General features: G+C 44.3%; 1 protein-coding gene across 5 annotated transcripts in view; it reads left to right on the top strand.

Moving 5' to 3' along the window:
* The window catches only part of SLC11A2 (solute carrier family 11 member 2), a 124,558-nt gene that overhangs the window by 68,482 nt on the left and 33,058 nt on the right, over positions 1-23,018 (top strand). For all 5 annotated transcript variants that reach the window (XM_088465934.1, XM_088465933.1, XM_088465937.1 and 2 more), the window contains 6 exons: positions 3,144-3,302; positions 4,556-4,645; positions 5,432-5,551; positions 7,700-7,849; positions 19,532-19,605; positions 20,818-20,971. In XM_088465934.1, the coding sequence (XP_088322060.1) occupies positions 3,144-3,302; positions 4,556-4,645; positions 5,432-5,551; positions 7,700-7,849; positions 19,532-19,605; positions 20,818-20,971 (747 nt within the window). The remainder of the gene's footprint in view (positions 1-3,143; positions 3,303-4,555; positions 4,646-5,431; positions 5,552-7,699; positions 7,850-19,531; positions 19,606-20,817; positions 20,972-23,018) is intronic.

Genomic DNA, 23,018 nt, shown 5'->3' with positions numbered 1-23,018 from the left:
GGGAGGGCATTCCACAGGGTGGGTGCAGCCCGAAAAAAGTCCTGTAAAGTTGCACGGGAAAAAGTGTGTAAGGAGGAGAGGCGCAGAGCGGAGATGTCGGGTTGGGAGATATTTTGAGATAACTGAAGAGACGTATGTTGATGTGGTTTGGTTAATAGCTTTATGTGTGAGTGTAAGTATTTTAAATTGAATACGGTAGAAGACCGGCAGCCAATGGAGGGACTGACAGAGTGGATCAGCATTCACTGAACGTTTGGCGAAAAAGATCAGCCTCGCCGCTGCATTCATTATGGATTGTAGTGGTGAGAGCCTGTTTTTGGGAAGACCAGTTAGGAGACTATTGCAATAGGCAATGCAGGAAATAATGAGTGCATGGATTAGAGTTTTTGCAGTGTCTTGTGTAAGATGTGGTTGAATTTTGGATATGTTTTTTAGATGTATGTTACAGGATTTAAAAACAGATTGAATGTGGGGAACAAAAGACAGTTCAGAGTCAAGGATGACACGTAGGCATTGAATGTGGGGAACAAAAGACAGTTCAGAGTCAAGGATGACACGTAGGCAGCAAGCTTGTGGGGTGGGGTTGATTGTCGAGTTGTCAACAGTAATAGAGATATCAGGTTGGTAACCACTATTGGCCGGTGGAAATATAATTAATTCTGTTTTGGATATATTAAGTTTGAGTTGGCAAGATGTCATCCTAGATGAAATGGCAGAGAGACATTCAGTGACACGGACCAGCACAGATGGTGACAAATCTGGGGAAGATAGGTAGATTTGAGTACCGTCCGCGTACAGATCATACTGAAAACCTAAAGAGCTGATTAGTTTGCCAAGAGAGGTGGTATAGATTGAGAAAAGCAGAGGACCCAAGACTGAGCCTTGCGGTACTCCAACTGATAGAGGTAGTGAAGTGGAGGTAGAATCAGAAAAGTGAACAGTGAAAGAACGATTAAATAGGTAGGGTGAGAACCAAGAAAGGGCATTGTCTTGAAATGTTCAAGAAATTAACCTTTATTTACTTATTGTTGCACCCTATTGCTTTGTAACACGTAAGGAGGTCACCCACTATTTCAAAAGTTTTCCACACTTATATCTACTTCAAATCGCCATCTCCTAACTATTCTCTGATCTGAGGCCTTACAAAAATACCTTCTTTAATCTTGGCTCTACTGATTCAATCTTGTGCAAAGAAGGAAGGTTCGCTTTATCAGGGTCAGTAAGTAAACTATTCACAACATTTTTCTTGCCTGGAATAAGTGAGGTCCGTGTTGGCATAATCCTTCTGAGTGTAGTAGTTTTGCTTTTCCCTACTGTCCCACTCACATAAAAAAACAACTGTACTTGGTGTAACTCAGCTGCAACTCCAGCAAAGTGCATCGACCTTTACATCTCCACAGATATTCCACTTATATTTCTGATACTGAATCTTTTCTAAAAGCTGTTGTCATAGGACTCTCTCATGTTTACAGCATGTGCAACAGGTACAGAAGGAAATTAATTTCCGTTATGAAGAAGGATTGCTTTTATGCTGTCTTTTGAGGAGTCAACGAACAAGTCCATGTTGTGTTGATATCCAAGAGCCCCCATGACTGAATTATCTTATCCTGCATATTCCGCTTCATATTAAAAATTGAATAATAATATTTTTTTATCCAGTGATTATTCTAAAAGTTAAATAAACATGGTGCTACAAGAAAATTAAGCCTGATAGGAAAATCTAATTGCTTATTTGGATTCTCATAAAAAGTATACTTAGAACACCCAGCAAAACCGTAGAGGAATGGGGGTCTCCCTGTGCTGGGCATGCTGGGATCGGAGACCTTTTGGATTTCTCATGGTGTCATAACACTTGGACATCTGTTTCAAAACTGTGTCCTCCATTCCCTTAAACATTTGCGTGTGGAGTTTGGCTTTCCTCGATCGGCCTTCTATCGATATCTCCAGCTCCATCATGCCCTGTTTGGATCTGACCCTATATTGTTATCCCCTTCTCCTCCTAAACTGGCATTTCTTCAATTACCTTCTCATGAGACAGTCTCATACCTCTACAGTGATCTCACCTCTCGTAATTTGCCGGATGCCCTTCTTCCCTTTCTAAATAAATGGGAATTAAATGTGTGTCCTCTTCAAGATGAGCAGTGGACTCTCAGATACTGGGCTCTCCAAGTTACACTTCCCCCTGTGTCCGTTTTCAACTAATCCATTACTTTATTATGCATAGGTCCTACCGTTCCCCTGTGTCTAATGCACATATTGACATTAACGCCCCAACTGACTATCCTAAATGTCATGCACCTAGGCTGTGATTTTTGTCATTAATTATGGGACTGCCCTACGGACACTGATTTTTGGGAGCTAGTCTGGTCTCATATTCAGTCTACACTTCCATCATTAGATGCTAATCTTTGTTTATTTGCTTTAGATTTGGAAGAATAGTTTAATGTTACCATTTATCGTTAGCCCTTAGCCCTTGGCTAAGGTGATTATTGCTCGCTCCTGGTGTGCTCCGGACCCTCCAGATATACACAAATTGCGAGCACTGGCTAATGATACAATTGACCATGAAAGATATGTCTATATTAACAGAAAGGCTCTTCCTAAATATCATAAACTATGGGACCAATGGGCTTTTTCTCTCTTGTGCTATCTTTCCTTTCTTTTGTTTGTTTCTTCTTACCTCCATGCGCTTGTTGGGTACCGTATATGTTCCTGCACTGATCTCACGCTGGGTTTATTCATGATACTCCTCTTAATGTATACTTTGTTATTTTCTGATGTGTTTGTGTCGGCACCGATTCTATGTTAACTGTGTTTTTTTTTTAATGTTTATAATTTGTGAAAAATTTGAATAAAAATTACATGATTTAAGAAAAAAAAATAGGGGAAAATCTCAACTTGAACACCAATATAAGTTGCCAGTAGTAGTGGTGAACGCGTTCTGTTTTCCCCATCTATTTCCCTGGGAAATATGTTTTACATAATATGTTTATAAAATGCTTTTATCTGGATCATACAGTCAGGTATATCAATTTTAAACAATCAGTGTGGTCTGAGCAATGAAAGATCATTTTGGCGATTGGTTGCAGTACATGTGTTCTACGCTTTATGATATAAGCCCTATTGTGTCTCTCATTGTGCAGTCCAGGGAAATAAATCGCTCCAACAAGAAAGAAGTGAGAGAAGCGAATAAATATTTCTTCATCGAGTCAAGTATAGCCCTGTTTTTGTCCTTCATCATCAATGTCTTTGTGGTGGCGGTGTTTGCTGAGGCCTTCTTTGGAAAGAACAATGCAGAAGTGGTGAGTCTGGTGTTCCATAAAGGGCTGGTGGTGGGCACAATTTGGGCTAATCTGGGTATGCTTTGGACAAATAATGCTAGCAGGCATTGGCAACATTTAGAGAACAGTTACTTTTAGTGTGCTGGGCTATATTTATATTTGTCAGTAACTTTTGTATGTACTGTCCATTTCACCTGTTTGTAACTTGCGTTTGCAGTTTACTTTAGGTTTCCCCAAAGCTCCCATGTTAAATGCAGAAACTTAGGGGGTCATTCAGACCCGCTCGTGAGCGGCAGTACGCTTGCAAGCGGGTCGATGTTCCCCCACTGCGCATGCGCACGACCCGGCGAGCGACGGGCTCTCCATCGCTCCGGGTATCGCACCAAACGGGGCGTGCTGTCGATGTTGTTTGACAGCATGCCGCCTTTGGTGGGCGTGCCGGGGGCGTGCCTGCCAGACGGAGGCGTTTCCATGGGAACGCCTACCGTCTCAAGCCGGCCCCACTGACATCACGAGTGATGTCAGTGGGAGTGATTTTGGCTCTGATAGAGCCAAAATCACTCCAGGGCTTGCGGCAGCGAGACCCTACCGCAGGGTCTCCGTCGCAAGCCCGATGGTCGCGATGGTCTTGACCATCACGACCATCATCATGGACGCTCGCTATAGCTGTGGGTGGTAACCCACAGCTATGCGAGCGTCCATGAGGACGCTCCAAAAAAAGGTAGGAGGGCCCTGATTCAGAGCGAGCGCTCTGGTTAGAGCGTTCAGCTCTGAATCAGGCCCTTAGAGCGAGATATGCTCTGCAAACAGAAGTGCAGAACAGAAGTGAAATGCCAGCGGAATATGTTTTTATGGGTTTTACTAGTGATTGAAACGCCTTATACAGTAAAATTTGCAATGTGTAATATATTCTGGGGGATTATGGACAGTTTTCTGCCTGTGCCAGTACTTGAAGGTTAATACATAACTGGAACTACAGACAAGACCTCTCTCCCATAATCATCTGTACATATATTTAATCCCACTTCTTATTAATACACTCTGGAATGACATTAGGTGGTCGACTCCATACTATTTTGTGTTTTATTTTTTAGCAACCAGTGAGCACTGATTAAAGTTATTTATTGGTGATTTTCACTATTGCTGTAGCCCTCTTTTACCATGACTGAGAGTTAGGCATAGGAAATAATCCAGAAGAGGTCAGCTGGTTTCTGAGTGACTGCATAGCATCCAGTTATAATATGATCTTGTTTGTTCTCCCTTTCTTGGTCTAGTTTAGGGAATGTCTTAATAAGACCAGTAGTGGACAAAGTGATTTGTTTCCCAACAACACCGATACTTTGAAAGTGGATATATACAAAGGGGTGAGTGTTACTTTAAGTGTGCGTTATACAGAAACATTTGCTATTCTAAGCCATGACCTCGAGCTACCCATGGAGCACAGTTTGTATACAGGCGCGATTGAGCAGAGGCATTGATTGTGTTGTGCTGCCTTTAATAGTTTAACTGTTAAGGGGGTACCGTTAGTACAACATAAACAGTAAACAAGTGTCAACACATTGTAGCTCAATCACTATTTGATTACGCAAATTGTGCTAATATATATAGAGCATAGAATACCATTCTACAATATGGGATTCTGATTGGATGTGGCTTATCACATGGCATTGTAGTGACTAGTTTAAAAGTAATGTAATTAGTCCAAACCATTCTCAAGCACATAGACGGCTCATTTGTAAACTGATGCCTTCTCTGTCTTTGTCCTGGAAAGTCTGCATAAAAATAATAAGCATAATGTGGAAGCAAGGGCAGAACATGACATTGCAAGGCCCTATAGTAAAATTTGGGAAAGGCCTTCCAGCCCGGAAGAGCGGTGTAAAGGCCAATTCTGGGCATACGCTGATTTAGCCTCAGGATGAGGAGCCAGTGCTGCCAGGACGCCCTCACCACGGGCCCTGATGTGGCCACATCCTCTGCAGAGGTTGCAGTTCAGTCACAGCATAGAGGTCATTCTTCATGCTCTTCCTTAATGATAATATAGATATTACGGGTCAAATATTCCTCCCATGGACACTCTTGCATTTGTCAGGATGAAAAAGTTGACATTTTCATGTCTTCATGTTATTGAGCTGTTGTGTCCTGTGTTGCAGGGAGTGGTTCTAGGATGCTATTTTGGTCCTGCTGCTCTCTATATCTGGGCTGTAGGGATTCTAGCTGCTGGTCAAAGTTCAACAATGACTGGCACGTACTCCGGTCAGTTTGTCATGGAGGTAAGCCTTTAATAATTCTATCGAATTCCATTTACCATTGGATGGTTTTAACTTGTCCTTTACTTTTTCTGTTTTGTAAACTACCTCTGGACCCCTTACTCCTCTTGATCTCCTATTTTTCTAATGGAAATATGTTAACGTGAGTAATTGAGTAGGGGAATTGATTAGATCATGATTGTGCTTATGGAGGAATTGTAGAGAACATATACAGAATCACTATATGGGGCGGGGTGATTCTATTTTCTAAATTCAAATATAGAAATAAGCATGCAATCTAGAAAATAGATTAGTTCTTAACATGTAATAAAACAATGTATCAAAGGTTCTCTCCACATAAAGAAGAACTGATGTGTCGCCCGTGAGCCCAACATCATCAGGTAGCAGGACTTCACTACCCCTGCACTGCGGTGAAAAAAATATGACTTGTCTGAACTACTATGACAGACAGACTAACCGTACACTGGCTGCAGGAAACGCCAACACTGACATTACATCTGGGCAGGAAAATTTAAATGCCCGTCCAATTGTGATGTCTGGCCAGACATATGGAGCGGCTGATTGTTATCAAATCGGTCGACTGAGTTGGCCAAGTGTGTACCCGTCACTAGGCTCCGCGCCACAGATGGCTAGTTTTGGACTTTTGCAGTTTAGCACCTTTTGTGCACGGCATAGCTTTTTTTCACATTGCAGCCACACACAAATAGGATTGTAGTGTAGTGAGGGCATAGAATTTGTACTCGCAAGTGTGGCAGTATTGAATGAATTCAAATGACGTGTGGCGAGAGGCATGGCACGGCTTAGTCACATTTTATGGGACTATTTGGAGCGATTTGAGCAGGGGCGTATTTATAATGGGTGCAAAGTGTGCGGGGCACACAGGCCTCTGGGTCCAGTGGGGCCCCACACTCCGCACACCCTGCACCCAATTAAATATACTTACCTCTCCGGTGACCCGGTGCTGGCTGCAGAAATCACTGTGAAAATGGCCACCGCAGGGAAAATGACATGTTTCCAGCCCTCCCCCTGGGTCAGTTGCCATCAAATAAAATCTATAATGGCAAATGTCCACCGGAGTCACTCTGCACTAGTAGCACATGCAGATCCCTACCCTGTCTTGTAGATGCACCAATAGAGAGGCCAGCTAGTACCTAAGATTAGGGAGCGCTGGCAATGTAATGCCTGAGGTTTGCACAGGGTTCTAAACTTAATTTTAGTCAGCTTGTCTGCCCAGGTATGGAGGAGGAGTATAGCTATCGAGTACATGAACAATACGTGGGTAAATAGCTCACCCTTGTTTAGGATCAGGAGCGAGCCACTCTCAAAGTTGATCCAAACAAAACATTCTAATATATAAACCTGAAGCTTATGGTGGGTACACACTACACGATATGCTCCCTGAGCGATATCGTGTAGTGTTGTCCCCGGCAAGCTGTGCTCAATGTCGTTCATGACATTGAGCACAGCCGCTGAACGATATCATTAATGATATCATTCAGCGCCGGGCTCTCTCCCCCATTCCCTGAGATGCAGCAACCTGACGAGATCGTCAGGTTGGCCTGCATGTCAGCCCGATGAACGATGATGACGAACGACCCGAGGGAACGCGCGGCGTCGTCGTCATCGTTCATCGTTTTGATGTAAAAAATGGACGATAAAGTAGACGACTTAACGATATCGTTCAGTCGTCCACTTTATCGCCCAGTGTGTACGCACCATTACAGTATGTAGGGCTAGTCCCACCTTTGCAAGTAAGGAGCTCCAACTTTTCTTTGGTTAAAAAAAGCACCTGTGGTGACAACATGACATTGTATGAAAAGGATGGAAGGAGTCGGCTTACTCTCTAGGGCAACATAGAAATTATTTGTACGCACTTACTTCATTTTGATACTGTGCTTTGGTTCTTTCCATAGCGATAGCTTGGTGTATAATGACAAATGGAAATAAATATCACTCACTCAAAACATTCCACTGTCTAAGTGATCAAAAGCATGAGACCAGATCCTGGAGCAAATTTGTATTTCTTGTTAGTCTCCATTTTTTTCTATATTCCTTGTTACCTTACTGTAGGTAACTTGCTGAGTAGGAAATATAATGATTTTTCGTGTAGACTCATAGTTTTATTGTTTCTTTTCTTTTCTTTTATTTTAGGGTTTCCTAAATTTGAAGTGGTCCAGATTTGCCCGTGTGATCCTTACTCGATCCATTGCGATTACTCCAACTTTGCTGGTGGCCATTTTCCAAGATGTTGAGCACCTTACAGGGATGAATGATTTCCTCAATGTGCTTCAGAGTCTGCAGGTGAGATACCTCAGTGCTAAGTCTGGAGCCATGGCTGGTGCTAGTCTGGGTTAGCTTCAGCGGCGGCTCCTTACCTGTCTGGCTGGGGGTCTGCACATCATAGTAGGCCATAGGCTGCAGTCTATGCAGCCCTCTCCTCTCTGCCATTCCAGTGATTGACAGCAGATGTCATGGGAGGCGGGGCTTAAGTCTGGCAACCGTGAGAGGTGTGGCTTAAGCCTGGAACTGTCAGCAGACAAGCTGGCTTCTAGGGGCTACATGAGTTGCCGTAAGAGCAGGGGAGTGGTTTCCCATGGGAAGCACTCTCTCTGCTATTGCAGCCCCCCTCGGACAGCCTGTTTGGCTGTGATCAGCAGAGAGTGCTTCCAATGGGAAGTCACTGCAACTTGCTAGGCAGTTCCTGCGAGTGGTGGATTTTACTGGGGGGGGCTGCAGTCCAGGAGCCCCTAGGTAAAATCCGCCACTGGTTAGCTTAGTCCTAGAAAAGACTTCTATACTGGTGGCTCAGTTTTCTAGTGACAGTGGTGATAGAATATTAGCCTATTACAGTGTGCATACATATTGGAGCAAAATGCTCCAATACCGACCTGTACCTGTCTCAGTTATTTTGGTGTCCTGTACTTCATGTATTAGTTTTCATTGAGGCTCTGCAATATAAAAAGTGGCATTACAATGCAAATGCCTTTCATAACTGACAAACAGCAATTGCATTCATTTGGTTTACAGATATGTCCTCATACTACTATACTTTTTGGCAATATGTTGAGAGATGTATGTTGGGTACACACTAAACGATGTATACCCAACATGAATCGCCGGCGGCAGGACGCGGCAAGTGCATACACACTTTCCAGTGCTGGGTCTGACGGAGGGGGAGGGGACATGTCATGCTGCATTCTGCAGGGCCAACAGGCGATGTCACTAGAGACCCGCGGGAGTGCGCATTTCATGGGTACACACTAGACCAGTGGTTCCCAAACTGTGCAGCGAAGCTGCTGTCATCTCAACAGGCCTGGCCAAAACATTGATTGTGACCTACCGGTAGCTCGCAGAGCTCCCACCTGTAGATCGTGATCAACTTTCCATCAGAGAGTGGATCGCTGGCCTCTGAAGCTATCAGGCTAAAGAAGCCTCTGATCGCTTCAGCATTCCCAGTGATGCAGTGCGCGGGTGACGTCATGACGTCACCCGTGTACCCACGGCCCCGCACAATGCATCACTGGGAACTTGTGAGCATCCTGCGCGCCTGCTGGATCCAGCTTGATCCAGTCAGTGCAGCGGGAGAGACAGCAGGAGGAGCGGTCCCCAGCGTGAACTTCATACAGGTAAGTTCTGCACAGGGGTGTGGGGGCACTGCCTAAGAGGCACTACTACAAGGGGTTCTGCATAATGGGCTCAACTACAGGGGGCATTGCATAATGGGCAGTACTACAGGGGACTTTACATAAGGAGCACTATTACTTGGGGAATTGCATAAGGGGCACTACTATAGTGAGCCTTGCATAACGGGCACTACTACAGGGGGCTTTGCATAAGGGACACTACTACATGGTGCATTGCATCATGGACAGTACTGCAGGAGGCACTACATAAAGAACAGTACTACAGGTAATTTGTCTTAAGGGTGGCTTGAGAAAATTAAGGAGACTCTAAGGGTGCCTTCAGCTGAAAAAGTTTGGGAACCACTGCATTAGACAGTGTACCCGATATGTCGCTCCGATCCGCGGGATCGGACGACAGATCGTTTAGTGTGTACCCAGCTTTAGATGCTCCACCATAGGCAGCGATTCCCAAGCTTTAATACTTTTCCCTGAATTTTGCACCTTAATTTGCTAATAGTGTAGTAAGGGCCTGATTCATCACCGATCGCAACTGCAGCAGCGTATGCAGATCGGCTGATGGTGTGTACTGTGTATGCATCGCAGTGCACGTGTGTGAGTAGACATTGCAATCTCACTGCAGTCACTTACGCAGACACACAGCAATTGTAGACCGAGGGACAGGATGTCCCCGTCAGACAGATGTGCCTGTCGTTGTTGCATTTATGCACGCCCATGAACGTCGTTGCATGGGCGTGCATAAATTAGCCACTGCGACAGCATATGCAGCCTGAGTTCTCGCTGCTTGCAACGAGATTAGCAATTTCAGACCTGTTGTAATTGTGCGTGAGGGGCCGATGTTCCAGATGTATGCGCAGGACTGCAAGGTATTACGGATGTGAGATAGCGGTAGTGGGCGTTTCTATGCTGGCTGTGCGACAGCTTTGCGATTGCATTCATCAGCATATTTTTGCAGCAGACCTGTGCGTGAAATCACCGCTGCGATCGCAATAGCAATCCGTAATGAATCGGGCCCTAAGTACTGTACTTAAGATCAGTATTTGTTGTTGCAAAGGAAGTGGTATAAAGTAGCAGAGTAAGCATAGTGATGCGTGGCGCAAGTCACATATTTAGGATTAGTATTTTTGTTGCAGATGTATTGTTATGAAGTAGTAGATTAAGACACATATTTAAAAAAAATAATAAATAGTCCATGGCACACCGAACGGGGCTATTCATCATGATTTGGGGATAGGTGTATGGGGCACATCTGTAGATGATAATTGTTACTGTAATTATGTAATTTATGTGCTTCAAATATGTAGCCCCATCACGAAGAGCCTGTGTTACTATTTCCCGGAACATTTCTGTAATATTTTCAATTGTAAATGACATCATGGTGCTTCAGCACACTTCATATCAGAAGTAAAAGTAACTACCCCCATAGGAGGGAATAAATACAGACACTTGTGCATTAGAGAAGAATTCTGGATATTGAAATTATGAACATTATCTCCCCCATGGCCTTAATGAGGCTATTAATGACTTCTCTAATTGATAACCTTGTTTATAATTGTATCCAATTAATGTGGTTTCATTGCATCACACCAGGTCCTCCTCTTTTTATTTCGGTATTTTTTATATATTTTTTTGGTAAACATTGCATTTATGGGAGCGGTTTTGGACTTTATCTAAACAAATGCAGGGTTACCTATGTGCTGTGCCTGTGTATATCTTTATCATTATGGTAAAACTGCCATTATAGGTGTAAAAACACATCAAGGTGTTTTAAGATTTAGTTACTTTGAGTTTGGACGGATCTTATATTTATAATCATACAACCGTCTTTTATTCTTTAGTAACATTATTCTACATGTTCTGAATTTCACCAAATCTGGGCCTGATTTAGCAGCGTATGCTAATGTGACCGCAACTGCGATTTCTCACGGAATGCAGCTGCGAAAGTACTCTAATGCCTGGTAAAGCTCAGCCAGCATAAAGACGCCCACTGCTGCCTTCTCATATCCGTCCAATGTCGCTCTTCTGCGTAAACATCGGTACCATCAACGCACATCAGTCACGCAGCATTTACAGTAAGTTTGACCAGCCGCAGAGACTGCAAATCTCCTCGCACGCAGAGAGCTCTCGTGCTGCATATGCAATCGTAATTGGCTAATTTATGCACACCCATGAAATGGCATTCAAACGGACAACACGCCCCCCCCCCCCCGTGTCCCCCCCCCCCGTCCTCTTCCCCATCCCCAAGCGCTGACAGCCTGTCACTCACTTTGCTATGGATTCCTCTATGCGTCTGTAATCGCAATGTGATTGCTGCGCACTGCGGCTTATGCGCATTGGCTAACAAATGCTCAATCTGCGTCCGTAATCAAATTGCGTACGCTGCTGCATCAGGCCCTTTGTTAGGTATTATTTTATTGACCACAGTAACTAATAGGTTTTCATGGTCCATAGGGCTCCACAGGGAGACATTGGGTGTAGGTGGGACCTGGAGGACTGGACACCAACTACAAAGCCCTTCAATCCCAGGATGCTCCGGTCCTTCCCTCTATACCCCGCCCACAACCTGAGGGCACTTCAGTTTCTTTGGGGTCCGGCAGGAGCTGGATCACCATTATAACAGGGGGCTGCATTAAGCAACCCAAGCTTTTATTTTATGATTTAATTTATTTTCTATTTTTACTATTAACGGGCGAGCAGCACCAGACTGTCCTCCGAACATCTATGCTGCCGCGCCATCACCCCTCTACTGCGCCATGACACCAAGCCTGTGCAAGATACTCCTGGCGGGGCTCCGAGGGGGACTAGCTAGCAGGTTCCCTTACCCCATACTGCAGCCCGGAATTCAGGGGACAGGTAAGGCGGAACCCCGTTCGCAAGGGACCCGCATTTTTTTGCGCAGTCTTACCGCCAGTCACAGGAGACAGATCGGAGCGCTGATGTGGACACTGGTGCGCCCACGACTTCACTAGACCACCGGGGCATATAATACACTGGCGCAGAGCTCATGTGGAGTCCAGGGGACCGGGTGGTTAATTTCAGCAAGGTGAAAAGGTGCTCTCCCTGCAGCCCCTCCCTCAGTCCAGGACGCCATTACACTGCGGTCCTGGTGTTCCCTGTGCTGCTCCTCCCTCTGAGACGCGCGGCAGACATTTTATGCAAGCAAGTCTCCGGGAATGCTGGGTCTAGTCTCTCAGTATACCTCTCCCATGGGGCAGGGTCATACAGCGCTATATCCTACCAGCCACGGCGGTTTGTGTAGTGGATTTTAGTGCCCATTGCAGACATGTAATGTTTTTCTGCGTTTGTATGTGATTTGTGCTAGCTCTAATCTTTACTTTCTATACTGTCTGTTTTCCCTTTATTCTACTATACCACATACCATAGAGCGGTGGCACATTACGCTGTGCCATATTATACATACTGCAGGGTGTTCACTGCACTGTATCATACTGTGTATTTTATTATTCTAGTGGCTATGGTTTGCAGAGGAAAGAATAACAAGCATCTTGATGATGCTGCTCCTACTCTGGTGACTTGTAAGTCCTGCTCAGCGGGCTTAGCCACAGAGGACCTAAATCAGGATGGTTTCTGTACTAATTGTTACACAGCCCCAGGCCCCTCAGCCCCGGTGTCTCTCCCTCAGGACCCACCCTGGGCTGCCTTTTCACAGATGCTGGCAAAACTTGCGGACCACATAGCAGTCCCTGTGGTGGCTTTCCCTGTGGGATGGCCACAGCAGATACTCCCTGCAAATCCTTTGCCTCCCCCATGGGTAGAAGTACTGTCTACCTCAGTACAGAGTTTGGCTAATACCTACGGTTTTTCAGCAAATGCTGCAAAAAGAAAAGCCTTTACCTACTAAGCCTATTAAATGTACTATGATATCTTCCCAATCCACACAGTTATCTGATTCTGAGATATCATCTGGGGAGGCAGAAGACACAGATCTTTCACTCTGACTCCGTCTCAGGAGAAGAGGAGCCACTCTCTAAACTAAATATACCTGCTCTTGTGAGAGCTGTTAAAACTATTTTACGAATAGAGAATGAACCCGCTCCTAAGAAAAAAACATGCACTTTTTAAATGACAAAAGGTAGTTTTACCAGAGTTTCCTCACTCTGACCAGCTGATCACATGAGTGAAGCTTGGAATATGCCCGGTAAAAGGTTTCAAATTCCAAAACGGTTCAGTTCCTTTTACCCTCTTCCAGCTACTGATTGTACTAAATGGGAAGTTCCCCCAACGGTGGATTCTCATGTAACACGTCTGGTTAAAAATGCCACCTTACCCATTCATACTGCAACCTGTTTGAAGGAGACTACTGATAGACGTATAGAAACTTGTCATAGATCCATATACTCTCTTACAGGAGCTATTACTTGTCCTGCTAGGGCTACGGCCTGGGTGGCAAAAGCCATGAGAGATGGGCAAAGGCCCTAGAAGAGACATTTCCCCCTGATGTTTCGAGGGAACAGCTGTCCTACATATCTCACATTAGAGATGCAGCCTCCTCCTTAGGTGAAGCAGCTATGGATACGGCTCTCCTGGCCTCCAGGATATCTGCCACTTCGTTAGTGGCCGCCGTATTGTTTGGCTACGTTCCTGGAAAGTTGATTCAGACTCAAAAAGGGCTCTAGAGTCTCTGCCTTATTCTGGAGACATCCTATTTGGTCCAGAATTAAATTGTGACTACTTTGGCAGCTTCCAAGATGGCGTTCCTGCCCTCTGCATATAATACAAAGCCTTGGACATCATCCTTTCACCCTCAAGGAACATCCAAGGGTCTGTCCTTTCCATGACAGCAGACATCAACCAAGGCCTCCAAATCTAGGGCCAAAAACAGGCCTGGGCTACTAAATGTCCACCTGCCAAGTCTGAGGACAAGCCTACAGCCTGACGGGGCAGGCCTCTCCCTGGGGGCATCCAGGGTTGGAGGCCGACTTCCTCAATTAGCTGAGGTTTGGCGTCAAACCAAGTCAGATGCCTGAGGGAGGGAAGTGGTCTCCCACGGATATGCCCTCATTCCTGAGGCGATTTCCCCCCCCCCAGCAGTTCTTTTTCAGAGGACCTTCATCGGACTCAACCAAGGCCCTGCTGCTCCAAAAAGCCATACAGTCTACTGAATTCAGGAGTAAAAATTTGTGTCCCCACCTCACAACGAGACAAGGGCTATTATTTTACCGTTTTCTTAGTTCAGAAGCCCAATGGGTCTCATCGGCCTATTCTCAACCTCAAATCACTGAACAAGTTTATCAGGCTGCCCAGGTTTCATATGGAAACTCTCCCTTCCATTATCCTAGCTATGGAGCCTGGGGATTTTATGGTATCTATAAACATTCAGGATGCTTACCTAGATGTACCTATAGCGCCTTCTAATCAACAATATCTCAGGTTTGCGTCAAGGGATCAGTCTGCTCCCATACCTGGACAATCTCTTGTTGTTGGTCAGCTCCCCAGAGACTCTTCACCAACATCTACAGGTAACCATTCTCTTTCTTCAAATGCACGGTTGGAAAAAATCTTCCCTAACACCCTATCAAAGTATGGTACATTTAGGAGCCTCCTGGACTCTCGAGTTCAGAGACTTCCTAATGGCATACAAGATTTCAGCAATCCAGCACAGACTACGCAGACTGCTCCAGAATCAGCGAGTGTCAAGTCACTCTGCAATGCAGGCCTTGGGATCAATGGTGTCCACCTTCGACATGGTGGAGTTCGCCCAGTTTCTCTCCAGGCCCCTACAACACCTGATCCTCTCCAGGTGGAACGGGCTACCCCATCTACTCAAATCCCAGACGTTGAGCCTCCCCCCAGAGGTTCACCTGTCCCTAGCCTGGTGGCTACAAACTTCCCATTTGAACAAGGGTTATCCCTTTTGGATCCCGGACTGGGCTCTCCTCACCACGTACGCAAGCCTCCGAGGGTGGGGCGTGCAGTAACTGGCCAGCACTCCTTCCAGGGCCAATGGTCCCCAATCGAGGCAGTGTTACCTATCAAAATCCTGGAACTTCGAGCCATCTACAGAGCTCTCACTCTGGCTCAGAATATTCTGAAAAACGCCATGGCTGCGGCCTATCTCAATCACCAAGGGGCCACTCGAAGTCAGCAATGACAGAAGTGTCCCGCATTCTCACATGGACCGAACATATTCTCCCAGCCATCTCTGCCGTGTTTATCTCGGGGATTCTCAATTGGGAAGTGGATTTCCTCAGCCGTCACGACGTGCATGCAGGAGAATAGTCTGTAAATCGAGAAGTCTTTCAGCTTCTAGTGGACAAATGGGGTCTTCCGGAAGTGGATCTCATGGCCTCAAGGCACAACACCAAACTTCCAATTTATGTAGCCAGAACACAGGACCCCGACGCTGCCTTCATAGACACATTATTGGTGAAATGGAACTTCCATTTGGCATTCCACTTCTCTTCCCTCCAATATCCCTACTTCCCCGAGTGCTTCGAAAGTTCAGACAGGAGTGGGGCACAGTCCTGTTCATAGCTCTGGCTTGGCCTAGATGTCATTGGTACTCCGATCTATAAAGGCTCTCCATAAACGTTCCTCTTCAGCTTCTACGAGTAGACCTGTTGTCACAGGGTCCATGTCTACATCCGGACCTAGCCAGTCTGTCTTGGCTCTTGAGACATCCCTCCTAACTGCTAAGGGTTTCTCCAGCTCTGTGGTCCAGACCATGCTCAGAGCACGTAAACCGGCCTCAGCCAGGATTTACCACAGAATATGGCATACATATTTCCAGTGGTGTGCTCCAAGAAGCTATGATCCGCAAGTCTTTAAGGTTTCTCGAATTCTTGCCTTTCTTCAGGCTGGACTGGATCTAGGCCTCCTCCTAGCATCTCTGAAAGTGCAGGTCTCTGCTTTGTATACCTGGTATCAGCGCAGAATTACTACTATACCGGATGTACACACCTTCATGCAAGGTGTTCTATGTATACAACCTGCCTTTCTCCCTCCTGTGGCTCCATGGAATTTATCAGCGGTGCTCCAAACACTTCAGGAACCTCCATTCGAACCGCTGGAATCAGTGGATGTCAAGTGGCTCACTGTGAAGACTCTGTTTCTTCTGGCTATAGCATCTGCCCGTATGGTATGGGATTTAGGGGCACTTTCATGTAGCTCCCCCTTTTTTGATATTTCATCAGGACAGGACTGTTCTTCGTACACGCCCAGGTTTCCTTCCCATGGTGGTTTCTCGCTTCCACCTGAATGAGGAAATTGTGGTTCCAACATTTAATTCACCAGACCACTTGGCAGGTGAGGCCTTGTTGGATGTGGTCCGTGTTTTGAAGATCTACGTGGTCCGCACTACTTCCATCAGGACTTCTTTTGTCCTGTATGGATTCCACAAGAAGGGATGGCCAGCTAACAAACAGACTCTGGCCAGATGGATTCGCATGACTATCTCACAGCCTTACATGCAGACTGGCCTTCCTGTGCTGGCTTCAGTATCTGCTCATTCTACTCACTCTGTGGGTCCCTCGTGGGCAGCCCGGCGTGGTGCCTCAGCTGAACAGCTATGCAAGGTGGCCGCCTGGTCTGCTGTACACACCTTTCTTAGGTTTTATGCCTTTGATACATTTGACTCTCAGGATGCTTCCTTCGGACGTAGGGTTCTCCTATCAGCTCCGGAGCGTTCCCTTGAGCAACTGCTTCGGAACATCTCCAATGTCTCTCTGTGGAGTTTGAAGAAGAAAAGGAGAGTTATAGTAGACTTACCTTTGTTAACGCTCTTTATTCGAAGTCCATAGGCTCCACAGGGCAACCGCTATGACACTCCTAGCTTCTATGTTTCTTCTCCTGGTCACTTATTTCCTTCTCTGTGTGAAAGTGTGATTTCTCAGTGTACCAGTATTCCTTCTCCTATCCTGCTCCTGCCTTGGGCTTGTTAACAAAACTGAAGTGCCCTTCGGCTGTGGGCGGGGTATAGGGGGAAGGACCTGAACATCCTGGGATTGAATGGCTTTGCTGTTGGTGTCCGGTCCTCCAGGTCCCACCTACACCCAATGTCTCCATTTATTTATGGAAAAATGTCTGTGAGAGAGTGCTTGAGTAACTTTACAGTTTATACTGGAGAATTAATAAAAAATGGCGGTTCCGGATTAAAACTTCAAAATAGAACTATTGGACTATAAAAACATTCACATATAAAAACCTAGTAGTTTTTGTGGACAAGAAGCTGTTGACACCCTTATAAATGTCACCTTCTTTCCATATGGATTCAAAGTGCCCACTTTGAATCCATATGAAAAGAAGGTGAATGTGCTGCTCTGCTTACCTGGGTGGAATTCAACTACCCAGTACTGATAACATACAGTACATACACAATTTTGACTATCTTTTCGACGGTGCAAAATCGGAGAACCAAATGTTTCCTAAGAATATCTATCATTCCAATATGTTTTAGACCAATTGGGACTTGCAATAGGTATTTCTTTATGTGAAGGCACAGAGATTAACCCCTGAAGAAGTCTTCTAGGAGACGAAACGCGTAGGGTAACTGTATTTTATTCTAATTCGGTGACGACACCACTACGAATACATGCTTTAAACCTAAGGGTGAATCGTCCATGTTCAAATGTGAAACCCTGTAAACCTAATCAACACTGTCTAAAATTGTATTGGAACTGTATAAAATGTTTTTTTATTGTCATAAATTGTATTAAGCTTTCATAAGGGTGTTAACAGCTTCCCGTCCACAAAAACTACTAGGTTTTTATATGTGAATGTTTTTATACTCCAATAGTTGTATTTTGAAGTTTTAATCCAGAACGGCCTTTTTTTTAATTAATTCTCCAGTAGAACCTGTAAAGTTACTCAAGCGCTCTCTCACAGATGTTTTTTCCATTTCTATTATCCAGTCCCACAAACAGGGGACTCTGTATGAGTAGCTACTAGGTTTATTTCTCTGTATAGGTGCAGGATAAGGGTGGTTTATATAACCATTTATTTATTTATATTTAACATTGTGAAATTTTTGCTTTATTCTTTATCTCTGAGTATGTTATTACATGATGCTGTTTCAAATACAGGTTTGCTAATGTTTTCAAATTATAAGTGATGAATAAGTAGTGAGAGCCCTCAAACAGGCCAGAGTTACTCCTTCCCAGGGCTTGTGTATGTGCTGTAGTGATGATAGCAGATTTAAACACTAGTGTGATTGTATGAGAGAAACCATCTCATTCAAAATGACAAATGAACAAAAACAAGATGGATGGGTGAATTTTACATAAAGATGTATTTGACACTGCAGCCTTCGCATGTATTTTTGCATGTAACCCTCTGTCTTTGGCTTCCCGTTACCTCTATTCCCCTCCTCCCATCATGTCACTCTCCCTGTCACATGCATCCCTGTCCTCATTTATATGATTGTACACTATCAGCCACTGATCTGATTGGCTGCAGCTTGTTCTCCACCCACTTCGTAACTGAGGACACCCTGAACGTGTGTGAGATGAAGACTGAATACTATAAGCCGGTCAGACCCTAGTCAAGCGCATCTTAAATACCTGACATAAAACACATCCGCCTACACTCTAAGGGGTATATTTACTAAAATGAGAGTTTTTAGAAATGGAGTTGTTGCCCATAGCAACCAATCAGATTCTAGCTGTTATGTTCTAGAAGGTGCTAGTTAGATGTTAAGTAGAATCAGATTGGTTTCTATGGGCAACATCTCTACTTATAAAAACTGTCACTTTAGTAAATATGTCCCCAACTTTCCATTCATTCTGGTCCATTGTCCCATCCCAATGTTCATATTATATTTTTGACCTATAGAATTTTTACAGTTCTTGAAACAAAGGGGACAAGGGATTTTTTTTAAGTGTATTTATATTTATTTTATTTGGAACCATATCCTGTATTACGCACAACATTACAATTATTATCCTCATCATTATAGACACTTACCTTATAAGCAAATCTGCTGAAATCCAATAATTTAAGATTGTTTCTCAGTGGTTCAAGTAGTTTAAATGGTGCTTATAAAAGCTAATGTGACCAGCTACATTATCATTTATTCTCTGACATCAGGATAGTTACAATGACGCCCATATAATAAATAAATATCATCTGTTTGGCTGCTGAAAGGATATGGTCTATAATTGCTTTAGGTTTCCATCCCCACTGGGCAATTGAGAACACACTGGTTAAAAAGTGCAGTTTAGATGGTAAAACATTTTAGTTTACAACAATACTAAATTTTGATGTCAGTATATCTTTGCGGCATAAGTTTGGTTGTTAATAATAAGGGAAAGAAAATCAGCGTCCTCCTTAAGCACTCCTAATGAGAACCATTTATCTATGTTTCTTTTCTCTATATATATTGTAGCTTCCCTTTGCCCTGATTCCAGTGCTGACGTTTACCAGTCTCCGGCCTGTAATGAATGACTTTGCAAATGGGCTGTAAGTATAAAAAATTGACATTCACCAAACTAGATAAATTATATGCAGAGAAATGAGCTATTGGAAAGAAAAAAACAATGAAGATGATAATGTATTGTTTAAGCAACTCCTCATTGATAATATGCAAATATGTAATGTCCATTCAATAAAAGTGATGTCTGGCACAAACTATATTACTTTAGATAAATAGCACAAAGTTCTGCACTCAAGTGACTGGCTCTAAAGTGTATTTTAAGGGGTGGGCGCATACCCAAAATCTTAGGAGCCAGCTCCTTGGGTGCTGCTGCAGCCACTAACCATGTCTGTGTAGGGCATTTTGCAGTCAGCATCCCCAGTCATGTGAAAACGTCAGCTCCAATGCCTAAAGTAGCCAATAATAACATATATAAAACTATAACAAAATGGAATGGGTCAGTTTTCATAATCTAGGTAATTCCTGTAAAGGACTAGAGCTTTGGTTATCACTATGATCATAAGGCCATATATCACTTAATGGTGACCTCTTGCTTTTAAGCATTTTCAGAAATCCATTGCTGTATATACATACATTTGCCATTAGCCTGATCTGGCAGACTGCAGTCAGTGTACCTAGTAACCTGATTATATGCTGACTCTTTAGAACACGTGACCAAATGAGAGGGGAGCTGCTAAATCACAAGGAGGCATGTGGTGTCTTCACAAACTGATATTACTGTATATAACTAGGTGCTATACTGTAGTGACTGAATGTATAAGATGTCAGTGGGACAGGAGCATGCCAGAAATAACCAAGAATTTACATATAGGCTAAAATAAGGAAATCTGGATCTGCTGCAAGCACTGTAGTAGAAAATGCATGTGCTATGTATGGAAAAGGCTCCTAATATATCACATTGCCCCAAGAAAATGAAAGCACATTCTGCATCCATTTTCATGGTTTCCATTGCGTTGAATAGCTTTACATACATTGTACATTTATTGTCTATGATTTTGGACATATATAAATATTTGAAAACAAAAGTAAAAGGTTGGAAATATATTTATTATCTTATTTGAAGATCATGTCATACATCTCCTGTAGCATTCGTCAAGACATGGTGACACAAAACGTGCCCTGACACACTGGGTGGCCCTCACTGAAATAGTACAGCTGGTAGGGCTGCTTCTCTCTTTGAGCTGTTGATATAACATTACGTTATTACATTATTATTTTGTTTTCCTTTATTTTAACAGAGGCTGGAAAATAGCCGGTGGAATCCTCATCCTTATCGTGTGCTGCATAAACATGTACTTTGTGGTTGTATATGTGTCTGCCCTGGGCCATGTGGCATTTTATGTGGGAGCAGCCATCTTGTCCATTGCTTATTTATGCTTTGTAGCATATTTGGTAAGTATATCTAAATGTATAGAAAAGAAATGGCAGCAGTTACCCCACTGTCTAATTTAATGTTCAAGGATGGGTGACTGTAGAGGGTTTTCTGCCACAAGAGGGAAGGTGCTTACTTCATTCCATGGCATGAATGCCCCAAATTGTATTGCATTTGCTATTATTATTATTATATCTGTAAATTAGTTGATGTGGTTAACACAATATTTTTGGCTGGTTCCTTATTACTCCTTTGTATGGACTTTCAAGCTTTTCTGAGCATAAAATTAAATGGGAAACATTTATGAGGTAAAGTTCAGGTGTGTAAAAAAATAAAATAAACTTAATATACAACCCATGGCAATCATTCTCTAAGCTTGCTACAAAAATTCTGGCAGTAACCTAGTTGGTTGCTATGGATTACAGCAATTTTAGCGTACACTTATGCAGTGGTGGTTTCTACCATTTTCAGTCCGGGGAGCTGTAGCTCAGGTCAGCGCAGACTTGGACTCCATAATTCTATGTTGTGCATGCACAAAACATCCTTCAGCTGAATCACTGAGTCAGCTGTAGTACAACAACTTCTAGGGATGCACTTTCCGCAGCCCTTAGAAGCTTGTTATGGCCGGTGATTTAGCACAGTGCGGGCTTCCTGCTGAAAGCTCTTACTGCTAATCGCACTCTGGACTGGCAGTCCTGTGTAAGATTAGCAGGCAGACCTTCCAATAGGAAGCCACTACACAACTAACTCCTCCTCGCAGGGCCGGTCTACACAGAGAGACTGTCTCTTACACCCTGCTGTGCTCAGTGATCGTACTTACGGCGTGGGGGAGCACCCGGGACCGGAGCATGGAGCCGAAGCTCACTGAGCATGGTGAAAGCATTCACTAGGTTACATAAATGTTCCCCATTTATAAAGGAGACCTTACACTCTGCCTTGTCAGTCTCTGCTTCTGAGCTCAGTGTTTAAATGGGTTCTTCACTTAACATAAAAAACAACTTGGTACTGTATATGGCGGTAGTACAGAGGAGAATTTGTGGCACCCACCCGATGAGAATGCCCCTTATTTTTGGTGGCTGTGACACTGCTGATGCCAACAATGATGTGAATTCTCTTCAAAGCGATCTGCCGCATATCGGCCATTAGCGTAGTACTGACATTCCAGGGTGGGAGGGAAAACTTATAATACTGGCTGGTGCGATGTATCGTTCCGGCCAGGTACTGTTTGCTACGACCTCTGCTTAAGCCCTGTTTTGTTTAACATGTAAGTGGACATGGCAGTATTACAAATAAAAAGTAAGTTTCCGAATATCAGTTGGTAGGATCATAGGAAATACTGATATCCATTTATTCCAGACTTATTATTGAATGTTGTAATGCTGCAATGCACAACATTGGGCCACTGGGTATGAGGCCTCAGGTAGTCTAATAGGAAAAGAGCCTGACATCTAAAAGAGCGATACTGCTGCACACTGGAATGATCTGGAACCCCCCTGCTTGCTGGCATATATATAGTATGGAATACAATTTTACCATCCTCCATTATACCCCCAACAAATTCTCATCTACTTGGAGTCCTTGGACCTCTTGTTATAAAGCCGTCCTGCCATTTCAGGGCTAGTTTCACCCCATACACACCTCTCCATCGATATACTATGACTCCATCTATCTCCCTCATCTCTGTAGCCTTCCCGCTCCTTCATCTTCTTCTCTTGTCCCCTTCTCCACTCAAGAGACAGCAATGTCTGGTGTTTTCAGTTTGTCTTGTTATGGAACTCTGCGCTCTGAATCAGGGCGGGCGCTTGGTTTTTAAGTTGCGGCCTCTTGGCCGCTCGCATAGCTGTGGGTTACCACCCACAGCTTATGCGAGCGGCGCATGATGATGGTCGTGAGGGTCTAGACCATCGCGACCATCGGGCTTGCGACGAGACCCTTGTGGTAGGGTCTCGTGGCCGCAAGCCCCAGAGAGCTTTCAGCTCTAACAGAGCCGCTTTCTCACTGACATCACTGGTGATGTCAGTGAAGCCGCCCACAAACTGCAGGCGTTCGCTTGGGAACGCCTCAGTT

This window comes from Taudactylus pleione, unplaced genomic scaffold (genome assembly GCF_031769625.1).
Source record: "Taudactylus pleione unplaced genomic scaffold, aTauple2 ptg000065l, whole genome shotgun sequence".
Classification (NCBI taxonomy): Eukaryota; Metazoa; Chordata; class Amphibia; order Anura; family Myobatrachidae; genus Taudactylus; species Taudactylus pleione.
This window is presented reverse-complemented; position numbering and strand designations above follow the sequence as displayed.